General features: G+C 53.7%; 1 protein-coding gene across 1 annotated transcript in view; it reads left to right on the top strand.

The window, feature by feature from the left end:
• Window positions 1–4,018: 4,018 nt before the first annotated feature.
• Window positions 4,019–12,791, top strand: part of PMS1 (PMS1 homolog 1, mismatch repair system component) — a 32,791-nt gene continuing 24,018 nt past the window's right edge. Inside the window, 3 exon segments of the mRNA XM_029069691.1 lie at window positions 4,019–4,023; window positions 11,400–11,427; window positions 11,430–11,465. Coding sequence (XP_028925524.1) covers window positions 4,019–4,023; window positions 11,400–11,427; window positions 11,430–11,465 — 69 coding nt within the window.

The following is a 12,791-nucleotide window of genomic DNA, read 5'->3' as shown; positions in this document are numbered from 1 at the left end:
CCCCCTACCCTCCCCATCAGGAGGCTGGCAGGGCCCTGCCTCCGGCCAAGAAGGCGGCAACGATTCTGGAAGGTCACGGACGGAGCCGGAGCCGGCAAGGCTGCACAGGGAGGAGGCTTCGTCCCGGATCAGCCTGGGCCCAGCTGGAGGGGGGCAGGGGTGGGGGCATGGGAGGCTGGCAGAGGGCAGAGGGTGGGGGCAGGGGCAGCCAGCAGGGGCCGGGGTACAGGCGGCGGTGGTTGTGCTGCACCTTTGAAAATCTTGGCTCGGCTTCACCGCGAGCCCGCCTGTCCGTGTGTGGTGCACGTGGGTTTGTTCCGTGTGCGTGTGCATGGAAGTGTGTCTGTGGCACGTGAGTGTGCCTTGTTGTGAGTGTGAGCATGTGAATGTGTCTGGTCTGTGGGCAATGCAAATGTGTGTGTGTTGTGTATAATAATAATAATATGTTGGTATTTGTTAAGCGCTTTCTATGCGCAAAGCACTGTTCTAAAGCGCTGGGGAGGATACAAAATGATCAGCGTTGTCCCACATGAGGCTCACCAGTCTTCATCCCATTGTACAGATGAGGTCACTGAGGCACTGAGAAGTGAGGTGACTCGCCAAAGTCCACAGCTGACAGGTGGGCGGAGCTGGGATTAGAACCCGTGACCTCTGACTCCTAAAGCCCCGGGCTCTTTCCACTGAGCCACGCTGCTCCTCAATTTGTGGGTATACATTTGTGGGTGGACGTGCCGTATTCATCCGAGAGAGCAGGTAGGCCCCAAGGGGTTGGGGGGGGTCCATCGTGTCCCCGTTTTACAGTCCACATGGCCCTCCCGGCCCCGGACGGTGGGGCAGGGGGCGTGTATATCCTACGGACACTGCCAGCTCTACATGACCAAAACTGAACTCCCCATCTCTCCTCCCCACCTAAAACCACTGTACACAATCCCTACGTTCTCCCCCTGGCTCACAAGCCCACCACCTCGCCATTGTCCTTCACTATCTCCTTCCTTCTACTCGCCTTTGACCGCATCACGTTGGCTCCGCCTTCACGATATCTCCAGAAACGTCCCCCTTCCTCTCCATCCACACTTTCTGGTCCAAGGCTTGTTCAGACCCTCAGTCTCTGCTGCACCACCCACCTCGGTGACCTCCCCTGCCTCCAGGCTCTTCCCTCTCCAGCCTGTACTTCATTCTCCTGCTCATATCATTGCTTTTTTTGGGGGGGAGGGGGGTTATGGAGTTTTTAAGTGTTTACTATGTGCCAGGGACTGTACTAAGCGCTGGGATAGATACAAAGGGAAGCAGCGTGGCTCAGTGGAAAGAGCCTGGGCTTCAGAGTCAGAGGTCATGGGTTCGACTCCCGGCTCTGCCACTTGTCAGCTGTGTGACTGTGGGCAAGTCACTTCACTTTTCTGTGCCTCAGTGACCTCATCTGTAAAATGGGGATTAACCGTGAGCCTCACATGGCTCAACCTGATCACCCTGTACCTAACCCAGTGCTTAGAACAGTGCTCTGCACATAGTAAGCGCTTAACAATACCAACACTTATTATTATACAAGGTAAATCGGTTTGGACCACCAGTCTCTGTCCCACATAGGACTCCCAGGCTTAATCCACTTGTCAGCTGTGTGACTGGGGGCAAGTCACTTCACTTCTCTGTGCCTCAGTGACCTCATCTGTAACATAGGGATTAACTGTGAGCCCTCGCATGGAGCAACCTGATCACGCTGTATCCTCCCCACCGCTTAGATCAGTGCTCCGCAATAGTAAGGGCTTTACAAATACCAACATTATAATTAAGGCCCCCATTTTACGGGTGAGGTAACAGGCACCAGAGAGGCTAGAGGATAGGACGGTCGAGTGGATAGGTCACGGGCCTGGGAGTCAGAAGGACCTGTTCTAATCCTGGCTCCATCATTTGTCTGCTGCGTGAACTTTGGGCAATCACTTAATTTCTCTGTGGCTCATGTATAAAAATGGGGATTAATTAATGTTAATGTTGGTATTTGGTTAAGCCGCTTACTATGTGCGAGCACTGTTCTAAGCGCTGGGGGTAGACATAGGGGAATCAGGTTTGTCCCACGTGGGGCTCACCAGTCTTCCATCCCATTTTACAGATGAGGGAACTGAGCGCACAGAGAAGTTAAGTGACTTTGGCCCACAGTCACACAAGCCCGACAAGTGGCAGAGCTGGGATTCGAACTCATGAGCCCTGACTCCAAAAGCCCGTGCTCTTTCCACTGAGCCCACGCTGCTTCTCCAGATTAAGACTGTTAGCCCTATGAGGAACAGGGACTGTGTCCAGCTGATTATATTGTATCCACCCCATACAGTGCCTAGCATATACTAAGTGCTACAAATACCATTAAAAGGGTTAACTTGCCCAAGGTCACGCACGGCAGACAATAATAATAATGATAATGTTGGTATTTGTTAAGCGCTTACTATGTGCAGAGCACTGTTCTAGCCGCTGGGGGGATACAGGGGGAATCAGGTTGTCCCATGTTAGGCTCACAGTCTTCATACCCCATTTTGCAGATGAGGAACTGAGGCACAGAGAAGTGACTTGCCCACAGTCACACAGCTGACAAGTGGCAGAGCTGGGATTCAAACCCAGGTCCTCTGACTCCCAGGCCTGGGCTCTTTTCACTAGGCAGCACTGCTTCGACAACAATGTTCTCCACACATCTCCAAACTCCTCAAGAGCTCCAGTGGTTGCCCATCTACCTCCCCTCATTCATTCATTCAATAGTATTTATTGAGCGCTTACTATGTGCAGAGCACTGTACTAAGCGCTTGGAGTGTACAATTCGGCAACAGAGAAGCAGCATGGCCTAGTGGAAGGAGCATGGACCCGGGAGCCAAGTCATGGGTTCTAATCCCGACTCGGCCACTTGTCTGCTGTGTGACCTTGCCTCAGTTATCTCATCTGTAAAATGGGGATTGCGACTGTGAGCCTCACATGGGACAGGGCCTATGTCCAACCCGACTGGCTTGCATCCACCCCAGCGCTCAGCTCAGCGTTCTGCACAGAAGCAGCGTGGCTCAGTGGAAAGAGCTTGGGTTTGGGAGTCAGAGGTCGTAGGTTCTAATCGTGGCTCCGCCACTTGTCAGCTGTGTGACTTTGGGCAAGTCACTTCACTTCTTGGTGCCTCAGTGACCTCATCTGTAAAATGGAGATGAAGACTGTGAGCCCCATGTGGGAACAACCTGATCACCTTGTATCTCTCCCAGTGTTAGACAGTGCTTGGTACATAGTAAGTGCTTAACAAATACCCACATTATTATTAGAGAAGCAGCATGGCTCAGTGGAAAGAGCACAGGCTTGGGAGTTAAAGGTGATGGGTTCAAATCCCGGCTGCGCCGCTTGTCTGCTGTGTGACTTTGGGCAAATCACTTCACTTCTCTGTGCCTCAGTTACCTCAACTGGAAAATGGGGATTAAGAGTGAGCCCTTTGTGGGACAACCTGATAACCTTGTATCCCCCAGCGCTTAGAACAGTGTTTAGCACATAGTAATTGTTCACTCCAAGCGCTTAGTACAGTGCTCTGCACATAGTAAGCGCTCAATAAATATTATTGAATGAATGAATGAATGAATGATGATGAAGTAGCAGTGATTGGCGGATGCGGTGAGGCGGGGGCGGGGTCGGAGCTCCCGCACCGACCAATAAGGAAGGAGCGCGTGAGGAGGGGGGGGGAGGGGGCGGGGCCTGAGGGCGCCGGACCAATCAGGGAGCGGCTGCCCGCCGAGGGCCGGGCCGGGAGGGCTGGGCGGCGGCGTGCGCATGCGCCAGGCCCGGGCCGCGCCTGTGCGCTGGCGGCGCCTCCCTCCGGCCTCGGCGGCGTCGGGCAATCCCGCTCCGGCCGCCCCTTCCCGCCCCGGCCGCCCCTTCCCGCCCCGCGGCCCCCAACCGACCCGACGGCCCCCTTACTTGTCTCCCGGCTCGGCCCACGTGTGACAGCAGCCCGCGGCGCCAGGTGATGAGGCAAAGAGGGGGCGGGGAGGCTGGGTCTATAGCACCACCGGAAATGGCGTAAGGGCGGAGGCGGGGCCTTTTCTGGGCCTCGCGGGCTTCCGTAGAGGGGAGCGGAAGGTCCCGGCGCGGCGCCATCTTAGCTGCGGGCGAGGGAAGCCGAAGGGGCGGGGCCGGGCCCGTTTCCATGGAGACGCGCAGACGCGGGAAAAGCTCGGCCCTCCTCGAAGGCGCCGCCCGCGCTCTGCGAAAATCACTTCGGTCATTCAGTCATTCAGTCCTACTTAATGAGCGCTTATGATGATGAAGTTGATGATGATGGCATTTGTGTAGCGCTTACTATGCGTCAAGCACTGTTCTAAGCGCTGGGGGAGTGGATACAAGGAGATAAAATTTAAAATAAAATAAATGTTGGCATTTGTGAAGCGCTTACTATGTGCCAAGCACTGGTCTAAACACCAGGGCGGTGGGGGGGGGGGGATACAAGGAGATAAAATTAAAAATAAATAAATAAATGTTGGTATTTGTGAAGCGCTTACTATGTGCCAAGCACAGTTCTAAGCTCTTGGGGGGGAGTGGATGCAAGGAGATAAAATTAAAAAAAAAAATAAATGTTGGCATTTGTGAAGCGCTTACTATGTGCCAAGCACTGTTCTAAACGCCGGGGCGGTGGGTAGTATACAAGGAGATAAAATTAAAAATAAATAAATGTAGGTATTTGATAAGCGCTTACTATGTGCCAAGCACTGTTCTAAGCACCGGGGCGGTGGGGGGGAATACAAGGAGATAAAATTATAAATAAATAAATGTTGGTATTTGTTAAGCTATGTGCAAAGCACTGTTCTAAACACTGGGGCGGGGGAGGGGGGAATACAAGGAGATAAAATTAAAAAAAAATGTTGGTATTTGTTAAGCGCTTACTATGTGCCAAGCACTGTTCTAAGCACTGAGGTGGATTCAGGGTCATCAGGTTGTCCCACGGGGGGCTCACAGTCTTCATCCCCATTTTACAGGTGAGGTTACTGAGGCACAGAGAAGGGAAGTGACTTGCCAAAGTCACACAGCTGGAGGCAGAGGCATTAGAACCCATGACCTCCGACTCCCAAGCCCGGGCTCTTTCCACTGAGCCACGCTGCTTCTCATGGGCAGAGCTCTGTACTAAGCGCTTGGAATGGACAATTGGATGCCAGACACCAGAGAAAGACCCTCCCTTCCTAACAAGGGGCTCCCTGCCTGGTCCCGGGTGTGAGGTGGAGTGCTGACTGTATGCCAGAGCACTGTACTGAGCGCTTCAGAAAGAACAGTACAGTAGAGTTGGTAGATGCCATCTCTGCCGGGAGCTTATAGGCCGGATGGGAAGAAAACATTAAATTACACATAGGGGAAATAATAATGTTGGTATTTGTTAAGCACTTACTATGTGCCGAGCCCTGTTCTAAGCGCTGGGAAGCAGTTGGGGAAGCACGTGGCTCAGTGGAAAGAGCCTGGGTTCGGAGCCAGAGCTCATGGGTTTGACTCCCGGCCTGCACTTGTCAGCTGTGTGACTGTGGCAAGTCACCTCACTTCTCTGGGCCTCAGTTCCCTCATCTGGAAAATGGGGATGAGACCATGAGCCTCACGTGGGACAACCAGATGACCCTGTCTCTCCCCCAGTGCTTAGAACAGTGCTCTGCACATAGTAAGCACTTAAATACCAACATTATTATTTTCATATAGACGGGTCATCAGGCTGTCCCATGTGGGGCTCACAGCTTAATCCCCACTTTACAGATGAGGTTACTGAGGCACGAGAAGTGAAGTGACTTGCCCAAAGTCCGGTGGCGGAGCTGGAATTAGAACCATGACCTTTCATTCATTCATTCAATAGTATTTATTGAGCACTTACTATGTCAGAGCACTGGACTAAGCGCTTGGAATGGACAATATGTTAACAGATAGAGGCATCCCTGCCCAGTGACGGGTCACAGTCTAAATGGGGGAGACAGCAAAGCAAAAACAGAACAAAAGAAAAAACAAGACATCATCATCAAGATAAATGGAATCAAGGGGATGTACTCTCATTAACAATTAAATAGGGTATAAATAATATATACAAATGAGCACAGTGCTGAGGGGAAGGGCAAGAGCAGAGGGTGGGGTAGGTGGGAGGGGAGGACATGGGTTTTGAATCCCGGCTCTGCCACTTGTCAGCTGTGTGACTGTGGGCAAGCCACTTCACTTCTCTGTGCCTCAGTTCCTCATCTGTAAAATGGGATGAAGCCTGTGAGCCCCATGTGGGACAACCTGATCACCTTGTATCCCCAGTGCTTAGAAAGTGGCTTCGCACATAGTAAGCGCTTAACAAATGTCAGCATTATTGTTATTATTATCCTTGATCGCTCTCTCACACCCACACAATCCAATCGGTCCCCACCACCCGCCGGTCTCACCTTCACAATATCGCCAAGATCCGTCCTTTCCTTCCTCAAACGGCTATCGTGCTGGTACACGGATCTCATAATATCGCGACTGGACTACTGTGTCAGCTTCTCTGGATCTCCTTTCCTCCTGTCTCTCCCCGCTCCAGTCTATCTTCACTCCGCTGCCGACTCATCTTTCTACAGAAACGCTCTGGGCCTGTCATTCCCCTCCTAAAAACTCCAGTGGTTGCCTGTCAACCTCCACACGAAACAAAAACTCCTCACTCTTGGCTTCAAAGCTCTCATCCCTTGCCTCCTCCTATCTCTCCTACATTCTCTCTTTCACTGTCCACCCGCACGCTCCGCTCTCTGCCGCCACCTCCTCACCGTCCCCATTCACGCCTATCCCACAGTCGACTCTGGCCCCCGTCCTCCCACTGTCCCGGAACGCCCTCCCTCCTCACCTCCGCCAAACTAACTCTCTCCCCTCTTCAAAGTCCTACTGAGAGCCCCTCCTCCAGGAAAGCTTCCCAGACCGAACCCCCTTTCCCTCTGCTCACCCTCCCCTCCTCCCACCCTCTGTTCTTCCCCTTCCCCTCAGCACTGTGCTCATTTGTATATATTTATTTATTATCCTATCTATTTTGTTAATATGGTGTAAATCTGATTCTATTTATATTGACGTCTTGTTTCTGTTTTGTTTCTGTTTCTGTTTGCCGTCTGTCTCCCCCATTTAGACCGAAGCCCGTCACTATAAGGCGGGACGGTCTCTATCTGTTGCCGAATTGCTCACCTTCCAAGCGCTTAGTCCAGTGCTCTGCACATAGTAAGCGCTCAGTAAATAAATTTGAATGAATGGAGGAGGGGGGGCGGAGCATCCTGAGGGGGAGAGAGAAAGGGGGGCACGGGGGAGAGAGGGGGCGGGGCCTCGAGGGTGGCGGGAAAAAGCAAGGAGGAAGCGGGCGGCCCCGCCCGACACCCCGGCCCCGGCCCGCCAGGCCGTGCCGGTGTGGGGGTCCTGGGGGTTTTCCTCCGCTCGTCATTTCCGGGCCGCACGCGGGCCGCTCACAGATTGACCGACCCACCACCCACCGCTGACAGGCAGACGGACAGACAGGCAAAGCCCCTCTGGATGCCACCAGACTGACCGACCGACTGACAGGAACCGACCGGGAGCCCCGGCAGCCGGGTTGTGCCCCCAGACGCCGGGCCTCCCTGCCCAGCCGGACTGATGAAGATGGTATTTGTTAATAACTAGAAAATAGTAATAACATTGATTGCTTATAACTGTGGTATCTGTTAAGCGCTTACTGTGTGCCGGGGTACTGCTCCTGAGCGCTGGGTGGATACAGGCCAGTCGGTTTGGACACAGTCCCCTTCCCACGCGGGAAGTCTCTATTCCCATTTTACAGATGAGGGAACTGAGGCCCAGAGAAGCGAAGTGACCTGCTGGAGGCCACACAGCAGACAAGTGGTGGAGCAGAATTAGAACCATGTCCTCATTTGAGGTTCGTCGGGAGGGCTGAAGCTGGGGGTGAGCGGGTCTATTTGAGACTCAGCAGGGGTCTTAGAAGGTGGATGGGGAGGAACTTCCTTTGAGGGTGGGCAGGGAGGGTTCAGTGGGGGAAGGGGGCGGTCATTGGAGGGTGAGCAAGGGTTTGGGGGGGCGGGTCTCACGGCTAGACTACTGTGTCAGTCTTCTCTCTGATCTCCCTTCCTCCTCTCTCACCCCGCTCCGGTCTATTCTTCACTCCGCCGCCCGGCTCATCTTCCTGCAAAAACGTTCTGGGCCTGTCACTCCCCTTTCTTCAACACCTCCAGTGGTTTGCCTATCAACCTCTGCTCCAAACAAAAACTCCTCACTTGGCTTCAAGGCTCTCCATCACCTCACCCTTCCTACCTCTCCTCCCTTCTCTCTTTCTACCGCCCACCCCGCACGCTCCGCCTCCTCTGCCGCCCGCCTCCTCGCCGTCTCGGTCTCCCGCCCGTCCCGTCGTCGACCCCCGGGCCGCGTCCTCCCGCAGGTCCCGGAACGCCCTCCTCCTAACTCCGTCAATCTAATTCTCTTCCCCTCTTCAAATCCCTACTTAAAGCTCACCTCCTCCAAGAGGCCTTCCCAGACTGAGCTCCCGCCTTTTTCCCTCTGCTCCCTCTACCCTCCCCCTTCACCTCTCCGCAGCTAAACCCTCTTCTCCCCCCTTTCCCTCTCCTCCTCCCCCTCTCCCGTCCCACCCCCTCAGCACCGTACTCATCCGCTCGTCCGCTCGTCCGCTCCCAAGCCCGGTCTGCTCCCAGACTTCTCCATCACCGTGGATGGCACGACCATCCTTCCCGTCCCGCAGGCCCGCAATCTCGGTGTCATCCTTGACTCGTCCCTCTCGTTCACCCCACACATCCTATCCGTTACCAAGACCTGCCGGTTTCACCTCTACAATATCGCCAAGATCCGCCCTCTCCTCTCCACCCAAACGGCTACCTTACTATTACGGGCTCTCGTTATATCCCGGCTAGACTACGTGTCAGCCTTCTCTCTGACCTCCCTTCCTCCTCTCTCGCCCCGCTCCGGTCTATTCTTCACTCCGCTGCCCGGCTCATCTTCCTGCAGAAACGATCTGGGCATGTCACTCCCCTTCTTAAACAACTCCAGTGGTTGCCTATCGACCTCCGCTCAAACAAAACTCCTCACTCTAGGCTTCAAGGCTCTCCATCACCTTGCCCCTTCCTACCTCTCCTCCCTTCTCTCTTTCTACCGCCCACCCGCACGCTCCGCTCCTCTGCCCGCCCACCTCCTCGCCGTCCCTCGGTCTCGCCTATCCCGCCGTCGACCCCTGGGTCACGTCCTCCCGCGGTCCTGGAACGCCCTCCCTCCTCACCTCCGCCAAACTGATTCTCTTCCCTCTTCAAAACCTACTTAAAAATCACCTCCTCCAAGAGGCCTTCCCAGAACTGAGCTCCTCTTCCCCTCTACTCCCTCTGCCATCCCCCCCTTTACCTCTCCGCAGCTAAAGCCTCATTTTCCCCTTTTTCCTCTGCTCCTCCACCTCTCCCTTCCCATCCCCACAGCACTGTACTCGTCCGCTCAACTGTATATATTTTCGTTACCCCTATTTATTTGTTTAATGAATTGTACATCGCCTTGATTCTATTTTAGTTGCCATTGTTTTTACGAGATGTTCTTCCCCTTGACTCTATTTTTGCCATTGTTCTTGTCTGTCCGTCTCCCCCGATTAGACTGTAAGCCCATCAAACGGCAGGGACTGTCTCTATCTGTTGCCGACCTGTTCATTCCCAAGCGCTTAGTAACAGTGCTCTGCACATAGTAAGCGCTCAATAAATACATTGATGAATGAATGAATGAAATGACTGCATATATTTCCATCACCCTATTATTTTGTTTTGTTTTGTTTAATGAGACATCGCCCCTGATTCTATTTATTTGCCATTGTTTTTATGAGATGTTCTTCCCCTCGACTCTATTTATTGCCATCGTTCTCGTCTGCCCGTCTCCCCCGATTAGACCGTAAACCCCTCAAAGGGCAGGGACTGTCTCTATCTGTTGCCGACTTGTTCATTCCAAGCGCTTAGTCCAGTGCTCTGCACATAGTAAGCGCTCAATAAATACTATTGAATGAATCTGCGGGTGGGCGGCGGAAGGACGGAGGTCACAGCGCGGAGTGGCGGTGGGGGCGGGCAGCGGGGAGTCAGGCCCAGGCTCAGGGCCGGCGCGAGGGCCCACGGGGCTGGGGGTCCCGGGCCCAGACCCCCGGGGAGCCCACGGCTCTTCCCCGGCCCGCGCCTACCCGGCTGCTGAGCTTCTCCTGGGCCCGGCTCGCCTGCTATCGCCTCAGCCTCCCCTCAGCCTTTGCCTCCGCCTCGTCCTGGAGGTCCACCACCACAGTCGGGGCCGGGCCGGCCCAAGGGGGAGACCCGCAGGGCCGCGCACCTCAACCCGCCCCCCGCCGGGCCCCAGCCAGGTGCCTGGCTTTCTGGGGGTACATTTGTTAGGCACTTAAAGGCAAATCCTTTTGGGAACTCGGCTTCAAAAATGACTCTCTCCCTGAATAATAGTAATATTATAATGGTATTTGTTAAGCGTCCTGGCTCAGTGGAAAGAGCCTGGGCTTCGGAGCCAGAGCTCATGGGTTCGAGTCCCGGCTCTGCCACTTGTCAGCTGTGTGACTCTGGGCAAGTCACTTCACTTCTCTGTGCCTCAGTTCCCTCATCTGTAAAATGGGGATTAACTGTGAGCCTCACGTGGGACAACCTGATTGCTCTATATCTCCCCCAGCGCTTAGAACAGTGCTCTGCACATAGTAAGCGCTTAACAAATACTAACATTATTATTATGTGCCAGGCACTGTACTAAGCCCTGGGGTAGATACAAGCAAATCAGGTTGAACACAATTCATGTTCCTCGTGGGTCTGATGGATTTAATCCCCATTTTACAGATGAGGTAACTGAGGCCCGGTGAAGTGACTTGCCCAAGGTCACAAAGACAGGCAGCAGAGCTGGGATCAGAAGCCAGGTCCTCTGACTCGCAGAGGATCTGTCCACTAGGCCATACTAATAATAATGTTGGTATTTGTTAAGCGCTTACTAGGTGCAGAGCACTGTTTCTAAGCGCTGGGGGTAGATACAGGGGAATGAGGTTGTCCCACGTGAGGCTCACAGTCCTTCAATCCATTTACAGATGAGGGAACTGAGGCCCAGAGAAGTGAAGTGACTTTGCCACAGGCACACATACCCTTCGTTCTTCCCATAAGTGTGTGAAATGATTTGCATGCGCCTGGTTCCCCATCCAGCCTTTCAGCTCCCGGAGGTCAGGGGAGCACATGCTGGGCTCTGTCCAGTGCCCAGTTCCCAGCCCTCGCGGCGCTAGCCCTTCCTGGAGGTGGGGAAAGGGTTAGGGATCCCTGGGGTCGGTGACCCGTTCTCGCGCCACCGCCGCAGGCCCCCCAGAAGTCAGCGATGAAGCAGCTGCCGGCGGCCACCGTGGCGCCTACTGTCCCAGTTCTCAGGTGATCACGTCCGGGCAGCGTGGTGAAGGAGCTGGTCGAGAATTCTTCTGGACGCCCGGAGCCACCAGCATCGAGGTGAAACTGGTGAGTCCCCGGAGCCGCGCGACTTCCTCTCGGGGTCGGCGGCGACGTCTCTCCCCGGGCGAGTTACTGACTCTATGAAGAGTCCGGGGCGGCAGGTGGCCGATCAATAGATTGTATTGGTTGAGTGATTACTGTGTGCAGATGGGCACACGTAGTGGGAAGAAGCGTGCCTCAGTGGAAAGAGCCTGGGCTTCGGAGTCAGAGGTCATGAGTTCGACTCCCAGCTCTGCCACTTGTCAGCTGTGTGACTGTGGGGCGAGTCACTTCACTTCTCTGTGCCTCAGTGACCCTCGTCTGTAAAATGGGGATTAACTGTGAGCCTCACATGGGACAACCTGATGACCCTGTATCTACCCAGTGCTTAGAACAGTGCTCCGCACATAGTAAGCGCTTACAAATACCAAACATTATTATGGGCTATTTGTTTCATAAGGGTTTGATTGTCCCCTACTCTTTTAGTCATATTTATTGAGCACTTACTGTGGTGCAGAGCACTGGTACTATGCACTTGGAAGAGTACAAAATAACTTAAGCCAAAACAGTCCACACATACCTATCTAATAATAACAATAACAGTACTACTAATAGTGGTACTTCTTGAACACTTACCATGTGCTAAGCAGCAGCGTGGCTCTAGTGGGTAGATCAGGCCTGGGAGTCAGAAGGACCTGGTTCTAATCCTGGCTATGCCACATGTCTGCTATGTGACCATGGGCAAGTCACCTCATTTCTCTGAGCCTCAGTTATCTCATCTGTAAAATGGGAGTTAAGAGTGTGGGCCCCATGTGGGACAGCAACTGTGTCCAACCTGATTACCTTGTATCTACCCCAGCGCTTAGAACAGTGCTTGGCACATAGTAAGCGCTTAATAATAATACTGTTGGTATTTGTTAAGCGCTTACTATGTGCCAAGCACTGTTCCTAAGCGCTGGGGTAGATACAAGGTAATCAGGTTGTCCCACACAGGGCTCACAGTCTTCACCCCATTTTACAGATGAGGGAACTGAGGCACAGAGAAGTTAATTGACTTGCCCAGGGTCACACAGCTGACAAGCAGCGGAGCCGGGATCCGAACCCATGACCTTTGACTCCCAAGCCCGGCTCTCTCCCCTGAGCCATGCTGTTTCTCCAAGTACATTAATTATTATTATTACAGGTTAACCAGGTCAGATACAGTGGCCCTGTCGCGCATGGGCCTCTCAATCTAAGTAGGAGGGAGAACAGGTAATTTCTGTTGGCAGAAATTATTTGCACGATGAGGGCACTGAAGCCCAGAGAAGTGAAGTGACTTAACCAAGGTCACAAGGCAGACAAGTAGCAGAACCA

The sequence above is a fragment of the Ornithorhynchus anatinus genome, chromosome 7 (assembly GCF_004115215.2).
Source record: "Ornithorhynchus anatinus isolate Pmale09 chromosome 7, mOrnAna1.pri.v4, whole genome shotgun sequence".
Lineage (NCBI taxonomy): Eukaryota > Metazoa > Chordata > Mammalia > Monotremata > Ornithorhynchidae > Ornithorhynchus > Ornithorhynchus anatinus.
Note: the sequence above shows the minus strand (reverse complement) of the source record. Positions and strands in the feature narration are given on the sequence as shown.